The following is a 24,467-nucleotide window of genomic DNA, read 5'->3' on the forward strand; positions in this document are numbered from 1 at the left end:
AATGAAGAACGAAAGATACCACTGTAAGAAGAAAGGCCTGCCACTGAATGGAAGGTGTGAATCACAGCCTAGACACAGCCTAACAAGAAATTCTTTCTAGAATTAAAAAAAAAAAAAATCCCTACAAGAAAAGAATGCATAAAAATGTGCAGAGATGCTGGAAGAGATAGTACCCACCTGTAATACTGTCTCTGGGATGGCTGAAGCAGGAGGATTGTAAGATCCAGGCCAGCTTGGGCTATACACAGTCTTGTGGGTGGTATGCCTGTGTGTGTCCTGTCCGTGTAAAGGGTAAGCATAAGGTTAGGGAACGCACTGAAGGCGGTCGGCAGCATCCTTACCTAGGAATGGAGCTGACATTTGGTGTAAGAGGCCACCAGGCAACTTCCAAGCAGCTAGTGCTCCTAACCACTGAGCCATCTCACCAGCCCCAACTAGTGATGATGTGGAATAGTTAGAAATGAGTAAAACCTGGAAAACCATTAGTGTGTTGTCATAGTTACCAGTTAAATATTGCTGAGTCATAGACTTTCCTCAACAGTAATAAAGGCTGAGTTCTGTGGGTCACTTGCGTGCTCTTCCCCTGGGCTCTCTGGTTGGTTCATGTGGCTGTGGTCAGATGCCTGACTGACTATGATGGGCTCACAGTGGGTGAAGGTCCTCAGCTGGGATGACGTCAAGTCTCCATCCAGGGCTGCTTCATGGTATAAGTGAGCTTGGAGATCTAAAGGACAAGACCTGTTCTGCCAAAGCACCTGGCCCTGAAAGCCATCAATTTGAAATGTGTAATAGGTTCAGTTGTGTCAGAAATTATTGACCTTAATCTATCTCATTAGATTGGCCCAAGTAAATTTTAATGTTGTTATATACTTTGATATACCTTGAAACTATACTTCATTGCTATGAGCAGTCGTTTAGTGACTGTGCCCAGCATGGTTAAGATGGACGTATACCCAAGCTTTGGGAAGAGTTAGTTCTGAAGCCATGTTGGAACCATGATTGCATACACTTTGAAAACTTTTCTAAGCATCTCCTTTGAAAATGGTGGAAGATAAAGAAAAAGGAAACAAGAAAAATGGCTTCCCTTGTGACTGGTGATTATGTTGTTTAAAGCACAGCTGGACTTACGTGGCAGGGCAGAATCAGTAATGATGGAATTTCATGTTTTCTAATGATGGTGTTTCTTTTTAGGAGCAGACATTAAAGACAAATTAAAGTGCTATGACTTCGATGTGCATACAATGAAAACACTAAAAAACATCATTTCGCCTCCGTGGGATTTCAGGGACTTTGAAGTAGAAAAGCAGAACACAGAGGAAGCGGGGCTTGCACCTCTGCAAAACTCCACTAAAACTCCAGAGTCCAGACCTACCTTGGAAGAGACTTTTGAAATTGAAATGAACGAGAGTGACATGATGCTAGAGACGTCTATGTCAGACCACAGCACATAGCCACAGCACTGAACCTGACAGGTCCAGGTCCCACCTTCATGTGCCAGTGTAGGTCAGTGTCCCCTGCAGCCTTGCTACATCATAAGAATTTCCCAGTTCCTGATGTGACTCCAAACTACATCTCTACATTTAGGATCAGCAGCCTGCATTAAGAGGTGGGACAGCAGGCCTTGGCAACAGATGTTTTCTGATTTTCTGAACCTACAAAGTAGTTAGTTTCATGTAGCAGAATAAAGAAGGTCAACTGTTCGTTATCTTTTTCATTGTGTCTTTTCCAATAAATTTATATTTGGGAATAACTTCAGAAGTTTCCAAACTGATAGAGTGTGTCTGTTACCTTTTTGTTGCTATGATAACATTCTATGACCAAGGCAGACGTTAGGAAGAGTTCGGATTGGTTATGCTGGAGAAGCAGTGCAGCAGGCAGGCATGGCAGCTTCGAGGGGAGCAAGGACAGTTACTCTCAAAGCCTGCTCTGTGACACATTCCTCAGCAAGCTCATACCTCCAGCAGTGACAGCACCTGGGGACCAAGTGTTAGATGCCCGAGCCTCTGGGGAACACTCACTGCCACAGTTTCTGTCTACCCCTTACCTGCTGTGTCCCACTGTCAACACTGTTGCCATAGGACGTGGACTGGCTAAAACACTCTGAGTGGTATGTTGCTCATAACTCCAATTTTCCCCAAGGTTCGCTCCCTATTCCAGCACTCTGGAGGCAGAGGCGAATGGATCTCTGAGTTCAGGGCAGGCAGGTCTGCGTAATGAATTCCAGGCTAGCCAAGATAATATAATGAAACTATCTTTAGAAATAAAGAGGACTGATGAAATGGCTCGAGTAAGTAAAGGCACTTGCTTCCAAGACTGACTCGGTGAGTTCAGTCCTTGGGACTCATGGTGGAGAGAGAGCAGCTTCCTGTAGTTGTCTGACCTCCACATGCCCACCAATGTGTGACCACACACAGAATCAGTATGTAATGCCTCTAAGTATGACTCTACTTTGTCTGACCATGAGATCCAGCTCTTAACTGTTTACAAGAACATTTTTTTCTTACCGTTTTCCTTTCCATTTCTTTTAGCTATAAACTCTATCTCTGTTGCTACCCCAGGCCAGCCAGCCCACAAGCTTCTGCAGGGCCTGTTTCCAGGTCCTGTCTTCCATACAAACACTGAGAGAGCAGAGGTTCTATTCCAGAGCTCCCCCACCCCAAGTGAGTTGTCACGTGTGAGCTGCTCCAGTTTAGTTCCACAGCTTCTGTTTCATTCCTTTTACAAGAATTAAACGAAAAACAGGTATAGGCACTCAAAAGCAATTCCTTCCTGTCGGTTCCTATTGGTGGATGTCATCCCTAGCGACTCTTGGTTCTCTGTGGTTTCCATTAGCCCTTGGGACATACTGTGTGTGTTTCATTAGTGAATCCAGAGAGCTCTTGGGTGGGTGCAGCCTGCGCGACCTGCCAGGAGTTCAGTGGTTAAGTAATGCCCGCTACATACTTGATATGGCTGTTGGGCATCTTTGACTATTAATTTTATGTCTGGCCTTCCTCAGTTTTGTCCAGTCTTTCCCCTACTATGTTAGCCATATTTTTCCAGCTTTTTTTCTATTCTTTGTAATATTGTGCTGAGAAACGCATACATTGACTACCTATTTATTTTAATAAATTTAATTTTCATTGAAAATACTTTTTTTCATATATTTTGAGCATGGTTTCCCTAAAGCATTCTCAGCTTGCTTGTTTATACAACCCAGGACCTCCTGCCCAGGGATGGCACTGCCCACAGATGGTTGAACCCTTCCACATCAGTCATTAATCAAAAACCTGCCCTGTGGGTCAGTCTGATGGAAAGTAGTCCAGGTGACTAGTTTGTTTCAAATTCACAAGAACTAACCAACTCGGATGACCTCTTAACTTGACACATCACCATTAAACCTTTCCTTGTTTATCATCAAGATGTCAATACTACATATATATATAACGTATAACCTTCAAAGTCTCTGCCTTTAAAAACTTGTTGAAGTTCAGTGACACTAAAAATATCCAGTCTCGTAACTATAGTCTCAGAAACAAGACCAAAGCACACTTACAATCGGATGAAAAAAAGCAAAATCCAGCAATGTAAATAATCTATAATCTAATGGCTGGCACTTACTCATGATCTTCCGGGCTCCAGGGCACTTGGGCAGCTCCACGTCTCAGGCTGGCTCTGCTGTCCACAACTCACAGCTTGTCTGGCAGGCTTAGGTAGGCTCTGCTCCTCCCCTGACATAGTCCTGCAGTCCTAGCACCTCCAGCATGCTGGAGTCTCCACTGCCTCTCCTGGCTCCTTCCAGTTTCAGTCTCAGCTCATTTCTGTGACCTCTTAAATCTTGCAGCGTTCATGCCTACACAATCAGTACCACTATGTGGGGCACGAATTACCAAGTCAGGTTTCCTGCTTGAGATGCAGCCGTGACTGCATCTGGACTGCAGTTTGTGTGCTGACCTTTAAGAAGTATATCCAGAAAATTGCACCTTGATGATGCTGGTCTTATTAATCACAACTGATTCTTCATCCCCAGCTAACCATCATTATTTGTCTCAATAAAGATAGATTCTTAATCCAAATATCGAAAGAGCATCTCTGGTAGTCTTTGCATCCCTATGATATTTCATAAGGCCTCTCTTCTTTCAATGGTGTCTTTCATGGTTTCACAACTCATTACACTCTGAATCCTGGATGGCTTTTCCATCTCCAAAGCTCCAAAGATTTACATAGGCTTCAAACACACACAAGAAAACAGTCAGGCCTGTTGGCAATAGCCCAATACCTACTACCAATTTCTATCCTAGTTTTCCGTTGCTGAGGTAAAATACTGACCAAAAGCAACTTGTGAGAGGAAGAGATTGGTTCCTCTTCTAGCTCTCAGGTTACGTCCCTCAGCGAGGGAAATCAGAGAAGAAATTCAAGTAGGAGTCCGGAGGCAAGAACTAGCAGGGCCACAGAGAATGCTTATTGGCTTATTACAAGCAAGGCCCACCTGCTCTGGGACCCTCGCACGTCCATTAGTCAAGAAACCCATCTGTCCACAGGCCAATCTGATGGAAACAATACCTCAACTGATCTTTCTTCTTCACAACCAAGTGACTATTTTGAGTCAAGCTGACATAATCTAACCAGCAGTTTACCGACAGGTAAATGGGTGTTAGATCAGTCATAAGGAGGACAGTCAATGGCTTTATTAAAGGAGCAAAAGCCAGCCCAAGATAATTTTGGCTCTGAGCTTGTAATGTTCCAACTTTCTTCCATTGTGAAGTTACTACCCATCGGCCTTGTACAACCTTAACAACTGGGTATGGGTTGGTTTTTTCCTGACAACTCGTTTTCCACATTTTTATCAGCCTCTCAGACGTGTGTTTTCTTCCTAATAAGGTTAACAGGCCATCAGACCTTTTGGTCAGTGTAACTGGTTATTCCAAACTCAGCTGGTTCAAGTGGTGGGCTCAGAGTCCTAGCTTTCTTTGCAACGTGAAATACTGGAAAACCGCTCCTGGCCAGGCTTTTATAGAACTCTTGATGTTTGAGGCCTTGTAAACGGTTTTTAGTCTTTGGGCTTATTTAAGACGTCACATGTCAGGAGTGCCACGCTCGATTTCTGAAAACCTCTTTCTCCTTTACCATTAACGTAGGGAGAAAAGTGCTATACAAACTACAGCCAACTCGAGTAAGAAGAACTTGAGCACATGGGAAAACTGTATTGTTTGTATAGCTGCTTAAAAAAAAAAAATTGCCAGCCGGTGGTGGCGATCGCCTTTAATCCCAGGAGGCGGATGATCTCGGAGCTCCAGGAGAGCCAGGTCGACAGAGTGAGTTCCAGGACAATCACGGCTACACAAAGCCCTGTCTCAACAGAGCAAACCGTGTAGGAGGGAACGGGAGGGCGAAGTGGGGCGAGGAGAGCGACGGGTTCACTTTCGGTGGTGGACCGGACACTGCTCTCGGCTCCCGGGGGGGTCCCAGTCCCCACCGCAGGTCAGCAGCGCACAGGACGTCGGGAGCGAGCATCTGCTCTCCGCGTGGCTGGCAGCACCGATCTCCTTCACGGTCGTCGCCGTCCTGGGACGTTCGCGATCTTTTGAAAACGGCCGGGCTGCCCCCTAGAGGCGTGGGGCAGCACTGGCACCGCCCCTTCCCCGTCAGGGCCGGGGAGGGGACACTGGACACCGAATGCCAAGGGAGGGGCTGCCTAGTCCTCGCGAGGCTTCGTTCTCGCGGAGGTGGCGGCGGGCCGGCGGGCGGCCGGTGGGGATGCGCTCGGAAGAGGGGGCCGGAGGCTTGGGCGCAGCCCTGGCTGCGCGGGGCCCGAGCTGGAGGGAGAAACTATTGGGCTCAGAGGCCCACTGCCGCCGCGTGTCGCCGCGGAAGGAGTCGGTGGCGCCGCCGGCCCCGACCCTGAGTGAGAGCGGGTCCAGCAAACCTCGCGAGGAGAAGAGGACGGCCCTGAGCAAGGTGAGGGCGGGGCTCGCAAGTCTCGCGAGAGGACGGTTGGGCGCCCCACCCTGGGGTGGGCGGGGCTTGAGGAGGGCGGGGCGGGTTGCTCATCTCAGGGGCGGGGCCTCGCCTCCGAAGTGATGTGTGCCACTGCGAGCGGGCTGGACTAGAGTTAGGGAGCCGGGGTCGAACTGGGGAGTCGCGATGCCCGGGATCTGCGTCCCCGAGCTGGGGAGCCGCGACGCCCGGGATCTGCGTCCACGAGCTGCGGAGCCTCAGTCACCCGGGCTCCGGGGAGCCCCAGGCTGGGTGGGCGTGGCGGGCGGCAACCCCTGAGTGACACGCAGTGGTCATCCCAGGTGGTCCTCCGGCGTCTACCCCCGGGCCTCACCAAAGAGCAGCTGGAAGAGCAACTGCGCCCCCTGCCCGCGCACGATTACTTCGAGGTGGTGGCTGCCGACCTCAGGTGAGGGCTGCGGCGGCGGCGGGACACCCACCGGTGAAGGATGGAGGACCCCCGCGGGCGCTCGCAGTTGCAGTCCCCTCCCAGCTGTCAGTGCACGCCCACATTAGGAACGGGCAAGTCAGCCTTAATGGGCCTTGTCCTCAGCGTAGCTTTTAATAAACTGTATGATGAGCAAAACCAGACTGCATCCCTTATACACGTTGAGTCTGAAGTGTTTTCAATAGTCGGGGACCAGTAACTGAGCCCTGAGAAATGGAATCTCTCATTGCTTGCATCACCACCCAGTGATGATGGGAGCAACGCAGGGCTGACCTAAGCAGCAGATGTCGGTGCCACAGGAATAAGTGGGTTTTATTTATTTATTTATTACGATATTTATTTTTATATCCTTTTATGGTTTTCTTTCTCATTTGTGTCATATATGCTTTCCTTTGGGATACCAATTTTGTTTTTTTGTTTTGTTTTGTTTTTTAAAAAAATCTATTCAAATAAAAATATAGATAATTAAACGAGTATCCTTTGAAAAATCGCAGGTAATTTTCAGGTGGCTGAAGTTTAGAAAAAACGGCTAGAAGAATAGTGTGCAATTACTCAGTGTGCAATTCCGGTCCCAGCTTGTAACTTACACCCTCTGTATGAACAACAGATTTCTCTAAACTTCTATATTCTTTGTGAAACGGAATGGGAGCGTTCCCACCTGTGAAAAGAGTTGTGTGTGAGACAGGGAGAATGGTTTAGTTTTTTTCTTGGCACTTGGTCTACCCATCCAAAAAGAAGTCAGCGTACAGCATCTCATCTGTGAAGGAGCCTAGACAAGTCTCGTTCTTGTTCAGATGACTCTAAAAGTACCCATGGCATTTGGGTGACTTCTGGAGTCTAGTGTTTTAACCTTGGCCCTGTACAGAAGAGGTGCTCCTGAGTAATTAAGGCTTCAGTTAATGGTTGCTTTATCTTCGGGGTGTTTAGTTTTGTTTTGTTTTTGCTAAGGAATACCCAAATTGTTAAAATTTACTGAGACGTGATTCTCGAGCATGAAAAAGTATTTGCGTATTCATAGGAGATAAGGCAGAATTAAGGGCCATCCGTTTTACTAACCACTGTCGCCTCGGTTTCAGCCTTTATCCTCATGTCTACTCCAGAGCATACATTAATTTTAGGAACCCTGATGACATCCTGCTGTTCAGAGACCGTTTTGACGGCTATATCTTCATTGGCAATAAAGGTTAGTGAGTTTCAGTTAACTTCTCAAACACAGCTAAAATAAGGTCATAAACTTTTACTGTCACGTCGTGTGCTCGTGACGCTTATAAACCAAAGCATCCCAGACCTTCCACGAGATAAGAATGGGAGGGAGCACCACCTTGCTGGAGAGTGAGTTCTCACAAGCTCCTTTTCCCAATAAATGAACCTTGCCTTCCAGAGCTAAGTTATCTCTCGACGTTTGATGAAAGTTCCCAGGGCTGTATCAAACACTTATATTTAGGCCAGGAATCAGAGCAGTGGCCATGACTGCCATTTCTTGAAAGCCTTGTGGAGGGGTGTATGGTCATGAATATCAGCCACGGAGCCTGTGACTCAGTCTCCCCTTCAGGGACTCAGCTCCTGAACTTTCTGGATCCGTTTCTTACGTTCCTCGTTCCCCATCCTGCCCAACTGTCCTGTTACATTTTCTGCCTTTAAGGTTTGTAAACATTCTGTAGGAAGCTCTTTCTGCCCTCCCCAGCCATCCGTTTTCCGCCCATCCCCCTCCCCGGTACTGAACGGTGTCCCTTCTCCGTCAGGGCGACAAACAGGAGATCAGGTTGTAGTTGCTGTGAATGTCATGCAGGTTTAGTGCTCAGGCCATTTGGCATTCTAGTTCATTGCTAACTATTAGGTCAGGCTGGCGTTAAAGCCTCAGTGATTAATTCCCCTGCCACCTGAGTGACTTGTGGGACCTTCCTTCCTTCCTTCCTTCCTTCCTTCCTTCCTTCCTTCCTTCCTTCCTTCTTTCTTTTGTGTGCGTTTGTATGTGTAGTTCAGTATTATTAAAATTGTTCACTTTCTACCACCAGTCACCCAGAGTCCCTGATTATTACGTAACTGAAACTTTATTTACATACCAGTGCCTGACCCTCCACCTTCTCCTCCCTCTGGTGAACTCATTCCATTTTCTGTCTTTATAGTATGAATTTTATTACTCTGCATACCCTGTATTAGTAGAGTCACACTACTTGTCTTCTTGGCTAGCTTCTTTCACTTAGCATCATGTCCTTCAGATTCACAAGTGTCGTCACATACTGCAGAATTCCCCTCCTCTCGAAGCTGGAGAACATTCCCATATGAATGTTTGTTCATTTTGCCTATCCATTCGTATGTCAGTTGACACTTGACTTGTTACAAGCTTTAGCCAAGATAAACTCCCCTGGATATGCAGATGTGTCTCGGAGACCCCATTTTCAGTTTGGATATCTACCCAGAGGTAGGCTCGGGGGATCCGGTGGTAGCGCTGCCCTCACAGCACAGACACCATTGTTATTCCCACCGCCAGCAATGCACAAGAGCTACAACCGTTCCTCTTCCTCACTTACACCGTCTGTTTGAGTTTTCATTGAAGTTGTTTTGTAAGACACTCCAGAAGCTGGCCTCGTGGGCTCGAGTGATGGCTCCCCTGGGATTCTCTTCCCTTGGGGATGAGAATTGTTCTTGGTTTTATTTTTGGTGTGGCTTTGATTTGGGTTAGATTGAGTTAACTTGAGTTTTGAGATCGTGTCAGTGGGGTATCCCAGGTTTACCTTAACTTGAGTTCTTCCTGCCTCAGCCTCTCGACTGTTGGGATTATAGGTTATGGACTAACTAATATACTCAAACTTTTTGTGATTTAATTTTGTATTATCCAATAAATTTGCAATTAAACATCTTTTTATATTGCTGTTGGCCATATGTAGACCAACTCTGGAGAGATATCACTGAAGTTCTTTGTCACTTTTTTTTTTTTTTCAATTAAAAAATTTTTATTTTCAGTGGCTGCAGAGATGGCTCAACAGTTAAGAGCATTAGCTGTTCTTCCAGAGATCCTGGTTAAATTCGCAGCAACCACATGGTGGCTCACAACCATCTGTAATGGGATCCGATAACCTCCTCTGGCACACAGGTGTACATGCAGATAGGGCACTCATGTATAATAAATAAATAAATCTTTTTAAAGAAACTTATTTTTGCTGAGCAGTGGTGGTACACGCTTTTAATCCCAGTACTTAGGAGGTAGAGGCAGGTGGATTTCTAAGTTTGAGGCCAACCTGGTCTATAGAGCAAGTTCCAGGACAGTCAAAACTACACAGAGAAACACTGTCAGAGAGAGAGAGAGAGACAGAGAGAGAGAGAGAGAGAGACAGAGAGAGAGAGAGAGAAAGAGAGAAATATACACATATATAACATTTATGCGTATGTGTGTGCATATGACATGTTTTGTAGCAGGGTTCAGATGTCAGAAGAGGGGACTAGGTCCCCTGAGCTGGAGTTGCAGGTGGTTGTGAGCTGCCCAGCATGTGTGCTGGGGGCAGACAGCAGTGCTCCTAAGGCTAAGCCGCCTGTCCAGTCTGCCATCCCTGACCCAGGTTACTAGATTGTCACACTCAGACCAGGTTACTATATTGTCACACTCAGGGTTTCCTTTTGCTTTGTTTTGCCTCCCCTTGTACCCCAGGCTGACCCCAAACCTGCAGCAATCCTTCTGTGTCTCTCCCTCACAAATCCTGGAACCACAGGTACACGATAGCACTCCCAGACGGTTCCCTTTTCTTTTTTCACTTGGCTGGGCGGCGCTCCCTTGCCAGCTGGACGGCTCTCCCTTGCCAGCTGGACGGCTCTCCCTTGCCAGCTGGACGGCTCTCCCTTGCCAGCTGGACGGCTCTCCCTTGCCAGCTGGACGGCTCTCCCGGCCCACGGATTGCCCTTTCACTCCGAGGGTTGTGACTGTGACACAGCTGAGGTTTTGATTTTGATATAGTTCTGTTCATCTGTCCTTGCTTTAGTTGCTTATGCACGTGTTGTCACATCTAAGAGATTATGAACGTAGAACTTGTGTGTTTTGAGTAGGTTTTTAAGTTTGTGGCATTGGGTAAATATCTAATTTCATTCTCTTGTGTGTGGCTGTCCAGGTTTCTCAGCACCACTGGTTGAAGTATCCACTGGTTCCTGTTAGATAAACTTAGCATCCTTGTCAAAAGTGATCTGATCATATACCCAAGTGTTTTCTGTTGACTCTCCATTGCGTTCCTTGGGGTGTTTGTCTGTTTTGTGCTAGTGCCATGCTATCTTGATTACCTTAGCTCTGTGGTAAGCTGTGGAGTCAGGACTTTGTCAGCTGCTGTGTGTAGCAGGAGCACCATCCCAGCCAGTCCAGTATCTTTTTTAAAAACAGAAATACTATAGCATGATATTGCTTACTGGGTTCAGTCTTGAGGTAAACTGTTCTATGTGCTGACTAAAGCCAATGAACAGGTTCTTCCAGAGAACATCTTTTTATATAATCATCTTCCTCCCATACAACATCTAAATCAGTGCCTACTGCTTCCATTTTTTCATGTTTTTGTTTACAACAAATCCAACATAGAACGTAATATATGTCCTTAAAGCTCCCAAACCCTATAGCCCTGTGTCTCTTTTAAGCAGAGTAAGTTCTTTAAGTGTGTATATATGTGTGTGTGTATATGCTTAACTATATATATGTGAATCTTTAAATTAATTCTTTAAATTTTATTTTTATTTTGTGTGTGTATATGTGTATGCATGTCTGAGTGTGTGTATGTATACTATGTGTCCCGGTGTCCTCAGAGGTCAGAAGAGGGCATTGGATACCCTGGAACTGGAGTTATAGGTGTTTATGAGCCACCTAATGTGGTTCTATACAAGAACAGCAAATGCCCTCAACCACTGAGTTCTCTCTCTAACACTAAACATTTTAACATCAAAATAGTTGATTGTAACTAAAAACGTGACTGAAGATACTCATAAATTATTTGTAAGCAGTATGGAACAGTTGGGTTTACTGACCTGTACATTTCTCCTTTGTCAAGTGAGCTGTTTTATGTTATGAGTCCCCTGATGATGGACCATGCCATGTAAAAAGTGATGTTGTGAGTGAGTCCTCTGATGGTGGACCATGCCATGTAAGAAGTGATGTTGTGAATGACCTGATGATGGACTATGCCATGTAAGAAGTGATGTTGTGAGTGAGTCCCCTGATGATGGACCATGCCATGTACTGGGTGATGCTGTGAGTGAGTTCCCTGATGATGGACCATGCCATGTACTGGGTGATGCTGTGAGTGTGTCCCCTGATGGTGGACCATTCCATGTAGTGAGTGATGCTGTGAGTCCTCTGATGATGGACCATTCCATGCACTGAGTGATGCTGTGAGTGAGTCCTCTGATGATGGACCATTCCATGTACTGTGTGATGCTGGAGTCCGCTGATGGTGGACCATGCCATGTAGCAATTGCTGCTTCTTTCCACCACCACTCTCCTGGAAGCATTGTTTGCATGTTTGGATCTGCAGCTTACCTTGTCTTAACTCCATGTAGATAGATTCGGTGTTAGATACTTGTTTCCCAAAGAGACTGTAGTAGATTTCCATAGTGACACTTGGACATCTCTCCATACAAGGCCTGGAGTATCCTGCCGTGGTGGAGTTTGCTCCATTCCAGAAGATTGCCAAAAAGAAGCTGAAGAAAAAAGATGCCAAGACCGGAAGTATTGAAGATGGTGAGCCCTTTCTGAAAGCTGAGTTGTAAACCAGCAGATTCAGTACACTGACCGAGCATTACCTATAGTTAGAGAGAGGGTATCCTGAGTCATTTATCCATTCATTCATTCTGTTACAGACCCAGAATATAAACAGTTCCTGGAGTCGTACAGCCTGGAGGAGGAGAAGACCAGCGCTAGTCCCGAGACGCTGCTGGGAGAGATAGAAGCCAAGACGAGAGAGCTCCTGGGTCTGTTCTGCTCATTTGTTTATTGAGATACTTACTGATGGAGTATCTATCTAACTCTCCTTTTTTCAAGATGAGGGTAAAATTTCTTTCCATTACAGGCTTGATGGAAACAGTATTTTCTACTTTCAACAGAAGAGCGATAGCGTGGGGAAATATTTCCGAGCCTTTCTGGCCTTTCTCGGCAGAGATGATGCTTCTAGTGTCCTTGCTTAGAATGGCCGTGCTGCCACAGACAGGTGCATGCCCTTGGCTGCTCAGAGAGGAGACTTTGTTGCAGCAGAGTGACTGTCTTTGCAGAGCAGCCAGGGGTGGGCCTTGGGAGCCTATAGAGACAAGACATTTGGCTCTTATATGAAGCTAGAAATCTTCTGAGGAAGCTAACATGTCAGTGCATAAGCCCAGCTCAAGTCTAGCATCCGGTTTGAATCCCCATAGAGCTCCTTCCTAAATAGTGTGTTTTAGAAATGTTTGTCTCTTCAGAAAACTCACGAGCAGACATGAGACCCCTTTGTTTTTCACGAGGCACACTTAGTTTAGTCTCAGACACCCATGAATGTCCCATTTCCTGATGGCCTCAGTATGAGACCTCTCCTCTAGTGTCTGAAGAGATGGTTCATAGTTTAAGAGCATTGGTTGATCTTCCAAAGGATCCAGGTTGGATTTCCACCACACAGATGGTGACATACAGCCATTGCTAACTCCAGTCCCAGGGGATCCAGCGCCCCCTTCTGGCCTTTGTGTGTATTACACACATGTGATACACAGACAAGCATGCAGGCAGAAAATTTATTTGTTTTTTTGTTTTTTCAAGACAGGGTTTCTCTGTGTAGTCCTGGCTGTCCTGGAACTCACTCTGTAGACCAGGGTGGCCTCGAACTCAGAAATCCGCCTGCCTCTGCCTCCCAAGTGCTGGGATTAAAGGCGCGCACCACCACCGCCCGGTGAAAATTCATACACATAACAGAACAAAGCCCTTTCCCAAGGCCTGCCATCCCTTACGTATCCCGCTTACCTGTCTAACATCTCACGTACAATTGGTTTGTTGGTTTCCACATGGATTCCCTTCCCGATTTCCTCCCCCATGTCCACAGTGGAACTATATTTTCCTCTTGTAGTTGCAGAAAAGAGATGTTTAAAATTGAGTATATGGTGAGTAAAGAGACCAGCGTCTGGAGCTCTGTAAGAACAGAACATAAGCTCATGTGATTGGAGAGATGTAAGGAGCCCTGTGCTGAGACCTGACACCTGACTCCTCCCCGAGAGAGGCAGGGTGCTAATGCACTCCTCTCATTGCTCTGACCACAGTGCTGGTGAGCGCCAGGGAGAAGCAAGGGTCTGGCCGAGAGCTCTTGCTCCCCAGGGAAGGCTGCTGTATTATACTGACCATGTTTTAGAAGTCAAATATGGACTGAGAGGAAGGTGATGGACCAATTAGTGTGGGAGCTCAGGAGCAGAAAGAACTAAAGACCAGGCTTAAGATGAGCAGGCGTGTTAATTATAGCTTCCAGGAGTTGCAACTGGACCAGCCTAGGATTAGCCACGAGACTTGGCACTTCATGGCCTCAGCAAACATCATCACCTTGTTGAGCCTTGTAAACTTTTGTGACAGGTAATCAGGAGGGGAGGAGGATAAGTGAGTGTCACTAGACTTTATCTTGTTATCCCTTGTTTTCCTAAGCTGATAGCCCAAGTTTCTCTTTAAAATAAATTCATTTCTGCCAGACTGCTTACATCCATGATCACAGCACCTACCACGATGTGTGGGCGCCCCTGAGCATGCCCACTCTCCCTAAGGCTGAGTACCATTGGGTCTCTAGCCAGGGTGTCAAAGGTCCTCAGTGCCAACTCGCAGCTATATCCAGGATTCTTCCCAACCCCGTTCACTATGAGATCTTAAAGGTCTGTCGGGTGGCCCATCCCTACTGTCTCACCGGGTGCTCACATTGAAGGGCTGTGGAGCTGCGCCCTCTGGTGACGCCTGTAGGCTTCTGACATGTGTGGGCACCTGACATCCCAAACAGACATGAGGTGGGGTGCAGGAAAGGTGGCATTCAGGATAAAGTGTGGAAATGTACTTTCGGTGAGAGAGATGGGTGGTGGACTTTTCTGTTTGTTTGGTTTTGGGTCAGCAGTGCCATCTACAATCATTTCTAAGCTTTAGATTGAATAGCTCTTGCCTGAAATGATTAAGACCAGAAATGTTCTGTTTGGGGCTTTGGAATATTTGTGTGTATGCTCGGCTATACCTGTGTGTGTGTGGTGTGTGTGTGTGTGTGTGTGTGTAATAAAATATTGAGGAGATGCCACACAAGTCTAAAGATAACAGTTGTGTTTTCTGTGTATTTTAAACAGTTAGAAGGCAGGTGTATACCACATTTGCAGTGTGTTTCTGTGTTGACTGACCTATCTCATAAAATTACATCTAGAATTTTCCAATTGTGTTATTATGTCAGTGCTCAAAACTTTCCTTGGGGGCATTTCAGACTTTGGATTTTTGAGTTAGGCTGGCGGGCATTAAAGACGTTGTAGGTTGTAGTATTGGGGCTGGGGAGATGGCGCAGTACTTAGAGCGCTCGTTGATCTGCGGAAGACCTGAGCAGTTCCCAGCTCCCGCACGGCAGCTCACTGCCGTTTCTAACTTCAGTTCCAGGGAATCTGACAGATTGTTCTGACCGCCACAGGCACCAGGCATAAACATACCATACATGCAGATAAAATAAAATAAATCTTTAAAAAAAAAAAAAAACCGGCCAGGCGTGGTGGCGCATGCCTTTAATCCCAGCACTCNGGAGGCAGAGGCAGGCTGATTTCTGAGTTTGAGGCCAGCCTGGTCTACAAAGTGAGTTCCAGGACAGCCAGGGCTACACAGAGAAACCCTGTCTCGAAAAACAAAACAAAACAAACAAACAAAAAAACCCTCCACGGTGGAAAAGCACATTCTGAAAATACCTGTAGCATCGAAGTAAATATACAAATGTTATTTCTGATTCTTCAGAAGTATAAAAATAAGCCGGGCGTGGTAGCTCACACCTTTAATCCCAGCACTCGGGAGGCAGAGGCAGGCNGATTTCTGAGTTNGAGGCCAGCCTGGTCTACAAAGTGAGTTCCAGGACAGCCAGNGCTATACAGAGAAACCCTGTCTCGAAAAACAAAAACAAAAAACAACAACAAAAAGAAGTATAAAAATAAGTTAGTAACATTGGAGAAGCTTATGATATCACACATATACATTTTTTGCCAAGTATGTGGGCAGACAATATCTTACGACCTCTTTTAAAAAAACATGTCATGTGTCTTTTTGTTCACTGTTAAGTTGCCTATGGTTCTATAAATAACCACACACCCGTATTCCTTCCTATAAACAGCCTTAATTAAACTCACTAGGTCACAAAAACAAAAACAAAAAATCCCCACAAAGGTAGACATGGAAGGAAGGGGATTAGTTGGGACAAGAAAGGTTAGCAGGAGAGAGGGCTCATGGGTAGGTCATGGAGTGTAAACGTGATCAAAATACATTATGTGTATGAAAATGTCATAATGACCCATTATTATGTATAACTGATATATGCTAATAAAAACTTAAAGAGTGGCAAGAAGTCAGTGTGTCCAGAATTGTCAGTACCTATAAATTAATTGAATTTGTAACAGAGTAAGAATGTCCCCAGGTGCAGTGCATACTCACGTACACTTTAGAGATAATATTCTTCCCCTAAGTATTTTAATGTTAAATTGGAAACAAGAACTTAAGATAGATCTCAACTTACAAGTTATATGTAATTATTATAATTTTTTTCTTTAGCCAGGAGAACCACCCCTCTTTTGGAATATATTAAAAACAGAAAATTAGAAAAGCAGGTAGGTGACATTTTAGCTGGTGGACATCTGTCCTGTACCTGTTGTTTCTACACACAAAACTTACATATGTGTTTGGCTGTACCTTCAGAGACTCCGGGAAGAAAAGCGTGAGGAGCGGAGGAGGCGGGAGCTAGAGAAGAAGCGTCTGCGGGAAGAAGAGAAAAGGAAGAGGAGAGAAGAGGACCGGTGTAAGAGGAAGGAGGCGGAGAAGCAGAAGAGAGCGGAGAAGGACGTGAGGATCAAGGTGACTGTGGAAACAGGGTTATCCATCATGAAGTGTTACAGTCCTTACCCATTGGAGGATCGTAACTCTGTAATTCATCAACCGGTGTCGGTTAATCTAACCCTTTATCACAGTTCCTTACATCCATTCTATAACAATAGCTTCAAACATCCCTGTGACCTCAGGTGTCCTCAGTACATCAGGACTAGGACAAGGCACTGGGACTCAGCACCAGGCAGCACCCATGGGTCTCACCCTCCTGTCCAGCTTCTTCCATGGCTGGTGCATTTATGTATATAGATGGAAGAGATTTTTTTTTCAAAATTGGAATTGGAATCAGCCCTGCTTAGGGCTTTTTAAAGCTGGGATTTCATTTCCACAGAGGGTTTAAGATGCCTTATTGGGGTTCTGAAGAAACACACACTATAAAGAAAGGATTAACCACCATTAAGTGTTACTTTTGATATGCATAAACCATGTCTGTGGTTAGCACAGTCTGTATGTATGTGCACCACACGTGTGTCTGGTATCAGTAGAAGCCAGAAGAGGACACTTGAGTCCCCTGGAACTGGAGTTAATTATGGTTGTAAGCTACCGTGTGGGTGAGAGGAACCCTACCCAGGGACTCTTGAAGAGCAGCAAGTGCTCTCAACCACTGAGCCACCGTAATACATCATACAGTAGTAGTAAACCGTAGTAATGTTACGATTTCTCAGCTTCTTAAAAAACTGGAAACGGGAGAAGAAGTGACCATAGAGAAACCCAAAGAAAGAGGTGAAACTGTTGGTGCTGGAGACGAGAAACAGGAAGTCCGGCTGGTAGCGAGCCAGCCAGAGATGGCTGGGGAGAGGTGAGCACGCTCCTGTTGCAGTGACTATCCCCTGCCCCTGGTCTGCAGTCACAGCAGCAGTACAGTGCTGCACACTTACATTGTCCTCAGAGTCATGTGTCTTCTGCTGTGCACACCAGGAGCATAGTGAGCACTGACCCAGAGCCCCAGTATCAGCTCAACAGGGAGGTCTCCTGCTCCTCCTTAACAGTCGCCTCTTTAGCATCTCCCTCGCCTTGTAAGACCTCCTTCCCGGCCTTAGGTCTCTGGGTGTGCCATGCATTCCTCTTCCTGTGTAGATTATGCCTGGTCAGTGCATTCCTTGGTGTTTGAGATTTCACAGTGTTATTCCAGCTCCCCTGCATTCTGTCTGTGGTCACATTTCAGTGACCTGCAACAACAATTTCAGAGTCCCATCTTTTAGGGTTGATCACTTCTGGATGTTTTTCTGTTTATTTGTTTGTTTATTTGGTCTTGTTGTTTTGTGGTGGAACAATAGGCCTTAGGTATTATAATTCTTGTCCTTAGTTCTGTCTTTCATTGGTCCTGTCTCTTTATCTTTACCTGCTCATGACATGGTTTCAGGAAGGAGCTCAGCCACAAAGCCATCAGGCATAGCCCCTGGCCCTGGGTATCATGGCTGCCTAGGCTTGCCCAAACCAAGGCTTCTTCTACTTGTTGGATTATCAACTAGCATTGCAGTGTCATGGGTTATGGTACAGCAGTGTCCTCACGTGTTCCTGAGCCTCCCACGTGGATAGCACTCAGAGGGAACATGGTAGCGTGTACCAATGGTTCAGGGAGGCAAAGACCTCAAGAACCAGATGAACAGGCATCCTGCTCACTTAACCTTTCCATTGCGTGAGTTAATCCATCTGGCACTATTAGGCTTCAGTTTATCTGGGCACCTAGGAATGCCACTCATTTAGCTAAGCTGTAACATGCAGTCCTAGGGTTTTACTGCTATGAACAGACACCATGACCAAGGCAACTCCTATAAAGGACACCATTTAATTGAGGCTGGCTGACAGGTTCAGAGGTTCAGTCCATTATCATTATGGCAGAAAACATGGCAGCATCCAGGTAGGCATGGTGCTGGAAATGGAGCAGTTCTACATCTTGATCTGTCAGAGGCAGTCAGCAGAAAACTCAGCATCCTCAGGCAGCTAGGAGGAGGGTCGCAGAGCCCACTCCCCAAAGTGACACACCTGCTACAACCAGTCCACACCTACCCAACCAGGCCACACCTCCTCCAACCAGACCACACCCACTCCTACAAGGCCACACCTCCTCCAACAGGCCACACCTACCCAACAAGGCCACACCCCCTAATAGTGCCACTCCCACCACACCTTTGGAGAACTGAGGTAGGACAGTGTGTCCACATACCTTAGCGTTGTGACATTGTATACTTGCTGTTCAGGTACCGCGGCAGATACTGTTTGTCCATCTTCTCTGTGTCTTCTGTTGGATGTGTGAGCCCACGCTGAGAACCTCAGCTCTGTAGCAGTGGGCTCAGTTCTCACGCACCCCATTCAGAGTAGAAAGGAGACAGATAATGAAAAAGCCACTTCCCTGCAGCTAGTTATTAACCATTTGTATTGATTCACAGACTACAGGATGGCAGTGATAAAGAGCCAAGGGACAAGAGATTGCGAGAGAAAGACCCTGAAACTTCAAGATGTCATCCAGACCCTTGCAGGAAGCACAGCATTCACTCAGAGTTTGCCAGGTTTTCCAGAAGGAACGAAGACGAGGCAAAGTGGGGGAAAGGCTTCTCCCAGGACAGAGGGAAGAAGGGCCAGGATGGCAGTGTCCCCGTGGACGTGGCAGACAGAGGCGGCAAGGAGCACAAGGAGTATGACAGCCTGGGGCCAAGAAAGGATCGTCTGGGAAACAAAGCCCAGTAGACCACGGGCCATCGTCCCTGTAGATGTGCTCTGCAGCCTCTCAGCCACTTTCCCCGGGTAGAAATCCTTACTAAGCTAGATAAGAACAATCTGCTTTGTGTTCGTAGGTCCAGGTGTCAGCCCATGTGGGCTGAATTGCAAAGTCCATATCTTCTAGAGTGTTCTTGTTCATCTGGGATGCACTAAACTTGGAACTAAATTCAGAATAAAACATTCCATCATCTTTTTAAAGAATCGGGTTTTTATTTACCTGGAAAAACTGGTTAGCATATGTCATTTACTGGAGATGAATTTTGTAAAATGCAGCCTTAAGATCACAAGGGAAGGGGCTGGAGAGATGGCTCAGCAGTTAAAAGCACTTTCTGGTCTTCCTGAGGTCCGGAGTTCAATCCCCAGCAACCACATGGTGGCTCACAGCCATCTGTAATGGATCTGATGCCCTCTTCTGGTGTGTCTGAAGACAACAACAGTGTACTCACATACATGAAATAAACAAATCTTGGGGGAAAAAAAGGTGATAAAGGAAAGAGCATCTTGTGGAGCTTTCTTTGATGAGTCAGCTCTGCCTAAGTGTGAATACAGCGTGAAGTCCTTGAGACCAGAAGAGATGTCCATTCAGAAGTGTGAAAGTCACTTTCATTCTGTCACATTTTCCCAGAGACACATTCTGGCTAGCACTGCCAGTGGGGCCACCTCTAGGCTGTTCCTCACTCGTCAGCCAACATCTGAGAGCCAAGAGTCGACCAGAGAGGGTTAGAGGGGAAGACTCAGATAAACAGAGGGCCACCATGCTGGAAGTCTTAGGGAACTCAGGCTTTTGTGGGCAGGGAAAGGAGGGACAATGAGGTGGGGGGGGCGGGGGGCGGGAAGGCTGCGGCTAAGCAGGATCATAGCCACTCAATATGCGTCAAAACATCTTCCATGTTCTCCGAAGGTAGCCAGTGTTCTGTTCTTGGAATACTTCTAAAGGAAGATTACTTGGCAGTTAATGTCTTAATCACTTAGCTGTAACTTCTGTTCAGTATTTTCTGCCATGGGTAACTTCCCCAGAGCCACCGATGATGGAACGATACTTCACTTCCAGGGCCAACCTCACACACATGCTCACTGGGCCTGGTAGCCTCACCAACCCTTTCTGACTAGAGCATTTTGTTTTGTTTTGTTTTGTTTTTCGAGACAGGGTTTCTCTGTGTAGCCCTGGCTGTCCTGGAACTCACTTTGTACACCAGGCTGGCCTCGAACTCAGAAATCCGCCTTCCTCTGCCTCCTGGGTGCTGGGATTAAAGGCGTGCACCACCACGCCCGGCACCTGACTAGAGCATTTTAAAAAACGTGAATAGCTCTATGTGTGACCCTTGAGGCTGGCTCTCCTCACTTACTGATTACTTTCAGATCCACTCAAGGTGGTGGATGGCCTTGTAGAAAATGTATGTATTAATTTACTTGCTTCCTTTAGTGACATCCATTTTTAATGCCTCCAGGAATGGCCAAAAAGAGAGAAATCACTACTTTTTAGTGCCCCAGAGACTCCTGTGGGCATTGTAACCTGAGGGGACACTGAGTACAGTCTTAGTCTATAGGAAAGAAGGAACTGTGTCCAAGGTCTCCCGACAGCATGTCAGGAGCAGCAAGCACAGTTGGTGAGCCACACCTAAAGTTAGAGTGCCCCCATTGCTCAAACAGAAGAGCTAAGGGGAGAGGTCAGGTGGACTAAACTTTACACTGCTGTGAGCCTCCGGGCCAATTCCGGGAATAAAATCCAGGTCCTCTGGAAGAGCACCCATGCCATCTCTCCAGCCCCCCCATTAGTTCTTAAATAGTCTAGCTCCTAGGAGAAAAATAGGCAAGAAATAGACCAGCACTTAGGAGCAGATAAAGTAATAAACACGATGAATTTTGTTCTTTGTTTCTGGGTATTTTGTTCCTCACTTGAAACAAATGCAAAGCAAACCAATGGACATTAACTTAATTATCCTGACCCAGTGCAAAGCTCTGAAGTAACAGTTAAATGAGGACTTGGAGGGCTTGTTCTTCCCCCACTTTTCTACTGTCCAGCAATAGGATTGCATTCTCTGCTGCTTTTCTACTGTCCTCATAGAAGACAGGAAACTCTGTGTAATTCTTTAGAATTCTTGCATAATTTTTTTTCCTTCTTTCTCTTTCTATCTAGCTAACAGTGAGTTCAGACTGATAGAATATCTATTTTTGTAGTTGCTTTTGCTTCAAACTGAACTCCCTCCTGAGTGTTGATATTAAAGGTATGGGCCACGGTGCCCAATTTTTTTTTTTTTTAACTTTAGTAAAAACTACAATGCTATGTTTCTGTCTATTTATGCTATTATTTCTTCTCAAGATAACGAATTCCTTTAGTCATAAGTTAACAAGTTAACAATAAGATTTATTTCTTTGTTTATATAACATTTATCTTTTCTTTCTCTTTTTTTTTGTTTTGTTTTGTTTTGTTTTTTTGGTTTTTCGAGGCAGGGTTTCTCTGTGTAGCCCTGGCTGTCCTGGAACTCACTNTGTAGACCAGGCTGGCCTCGAACTCAGAAATCTGCCTGCCTCTGCCTCCCGAGTGCTGGGATTAAAGGCATGCGCCACCAAGCCCGGCACCACTCCCTTGATTTTAAAAGCCATTTACCAATTCTTGTTCCCAAATCCGTCCCCGTCTTTAAGGTAAGGCTGTGTTCTCACCGAAACATCCTTGGCCTTGTAAGTGTAAGGTGATGCTGTCTGCTGTGTAGGAGGGGCTCGCAGTCCCTGAGAGTGGGTACTTGATAACATGGCTGTCCCACTCAAGTGCTTTCTTGCCTGATGCCTCCCTAACACACTGAGCACACAGCCTCTCCTGTCACACACAGGCCCTCACTTGGAGGTGACTGGGTGATCAGTGTGTTTTGATTCTAGTATCCATGTAAAAGTGAGATAGGCAGGGTGGGCTTGAGACCTGAGTAACTGGGGCTGTTGGAGTCCATATGACCCTCACTCACAAAGACCACAGAGACTGCCATCGCTACAAACCGCATGAGGATTTTTATTGATCCAACATGTTGGGGACTCTCCTCTCAGCATGCAGGCCAGAGGAGAGACCCAGAACAAGAAAGAACACACTTTTTATACCTTCTTGTAAGGGGCAGATTTGATCAACAGGGTAGCTGGCTTATTCTCATTGGTGTAGCAAGTAACCTTTTCAGGCATTGGCTGGTTTGCATAGTGACTACCTTTGGCCTAGTGAGTCACTTTGCCTGCCCTTATGATGGGTTATCAGCAAAGCAGCAGTCCATTTTGAACTTATGGGTCAGCTATTAACGTCACAGAGAATTCTAGCAAGGTCAGGGCGGTTTGTGGTTTTTCTCAGAATTCAGTGTTGGGGGGTAGGGGAAATTCTCTGGGAACTGCTAATCTTGTTATGGTTATTTTTCTGAGAACAGTTTATTTTGTTTTGACAGCTTTAGACTTAGTCATTTTGACTGCTATGTTTCTGAAATTCTCTTCAGAGGGGAAGGGGCTAGGTGGTCTTGAACTTATTTTGGATTCTACAGGGCAGGGTAGGAGTTGGGAGGCGGGGATGGAGCTAGGCGCTCTACAGAACAAGTCGGCTAGCCAGATCTAGCCAGATTAGCCAAATCAGCACGTTCACAGCTCAACTGAGAGACCTCACCTCAGCGTATTAGTGATCCAAGAAGATACCCAGCATCAACCTTGGGCCTCTGTGCGCATGTGCACACACACACACACACACACTCACACACACACACGGACAGAGACCAACATCCATACTACACAACATACATAGGCAAAACTAAACAAAAACCTGGAATTCCTAAAAGGTCAGGGTATTTGTGTTCTTTCCTCTAAATTAGGGCTTCTGAACCTAAAAGCCACATTAGGGGTGGTGATAGTCTTACAACTACCCAGTCTTCCTTAAGTCAGTAAACATGTAAAGCCGGGCGTGGTGGCACACGCCTTTAATCCCAGTACTCAGGAAGCAGAGGCAGGTGGATTTCTGAGTTCGAGGCCAGCCTGGTCTACAAAGTGAGTTCCAGGATAGCCAGAGCTATACAGAGAAACCCTGTCTCGAAAAACAAAACAAAAAAAAAAAAGTTAGTAAACATGTTGAGCAGTCTGTAAAGTGTCTGCCATGCAAGCATGAGGACCCAAGTTCGATTCCCCAGAAGTGGCTAAAAAAAACCCAGCAGGCAGGTGGTGTGCACCCAAAAATCCAGTACTGTGAGGTGAGGTGGGAAGAACCCTGGGGCTTGAGCTAGCCTCACCCACTTGGCAAGTGCCAGGCCCCAGTGGGAGACCCTGTCTCAAAAATGAGGTGGATGGTTCCTGAAAAATGGTACCCCAGGTTAACCTTTGTCTATTGCTTGCATATCCAAAAAAAACCATGCCATACACTTTTCTTTTTTTTATTATAATATTCAACACAGTATATATTTTTTATACCAATCATGAAAATGGTGGACATGTTATTAAATGGACATAAATAGATAAAGTTTTTTGTTTGTTTGTTTTGTTTTGTTTAATTTTTAGTAGAGCTTTAAAATCTTGGCTCTTACTGTGGTACAAACCCAAAATAAGAACAATTTTTAGACATTGGAGTTCACTGTAATAAGGCTATACTTCAATGTCCCTCACATCACTAAAGGATTTTACCTTCATAGTAGCTAAGCTAAGAGTTGAGAGTTCTGCTGTGCCAAGGAATGAATTGTAGGCACAATTATTTTGATACATATTTCCTGCTATGGTCAAAGCTATTTGTCTTAATACCTTCTCATTCTCAGCCCACAAGGAACAGGTTACATTAATTTAAGAAATGGTGTGTGTATTAAGATGATCTATCCATGAAGTCATTCATCAACTGTATCAATGAACGATGGTTCTGCTTGGAGAGTGGCACAGACATTAGGTCAAGGTAAGACTCTGGTTCATTGGCTGTGATGATTTTGAAAAGCATTCATTTCAGAAAAAGAGTAACTTATAAGGTCCTCTTCTTCAAAATTGATACAATAATTATAAATATCAAGCAAAACATTCAGTCTCACTCTTTGCTGTTCTTTTACAAGCTACCTCCCAAATTAATTATCTACATTCCTTTTGGCTGTATAAATAATTTTCAAATATGTAAGCTGTTCTGAAAACCATAGTATAGTGTAAAAACATCAAATAAACAATTCTACTAATAAAGAGGCTGAGATAGGAGAAGCATGATTTCATGATGGTTATGTGGCACACAGCAAGACACTGTCACATACAAACAAGCAGAAAGTGTATATGGATTGT

The 24,467-nt window shown here is 45.7% G+C and overlaps 2 protein-coding genes across 2 annotated transcripts in view; both read left to right on the forward strand.

Annotated features, from left to right (window-relative positions):
- The window catches only part of Cdc16 (cell division cycle 16), a 24,301-nt gene extending 22,530 nt beyond the window's left edge, over window positions 1-1,771 (forward strand). The window contains exon 17 of the mRNA XM_029532085.1: window positions 1,188-1,771. Within this exon, the coding sequence (XP_029387945.1) occupies window positions 1,188-1,451 (264 nt within the window). The 3' untranslated portion in view covers window positions 1,452-1,771. The remainder of the gene's footprint in view (window positions 1-1,187) is intronic.
- Window positions 1,772-5,650: 3,879 nt separating this feature from the next.
- On the forward strand, window positions 5,651-19,412 carry Upf3a (UPF3A regulator of nonsense mediated mRNA decay). Its single transcript, XM_021219455.2, has 9 exons — window positions 5,651-5,937; window positions 6,279-6,385; window positions 7,501-7,607; window positions 12,033-12,131; window positions 12,251-12,361; window positions 16,161-16,216; window positions 16,305-16,460; window positions 17,156-17,289; window positions 18,881-19,412. Exons 1-9 carry the CDS (start codon window positions 5,656-5,658, stop codon window positions 19,176-19,178), a joined length of 1,350 nt encoding a protein of 449 aa, XP_021075114.2. The 5' UTR covers window positions 5,651-5,655; the 3' UTR covers window positions 19,179-19,412.
- Window positions 19,413-24,467: the final 5,055 nt, after the last annotated feature.

The sequence above is a fragment of the Mus pahari genome, chromosome 19, assembly GCF_900095145.1.
Source record: "Mus pahari chromosome 19, PAHARI_EIJ_v1.1, whole genome shotgun sequence".
NCBI classification, from domain to species: domain Eukaryota; kingdom Metazoa; phylum Chordata; class Mammalia; order Rodentia; family Muridae; genus Mus; species Mus pahari.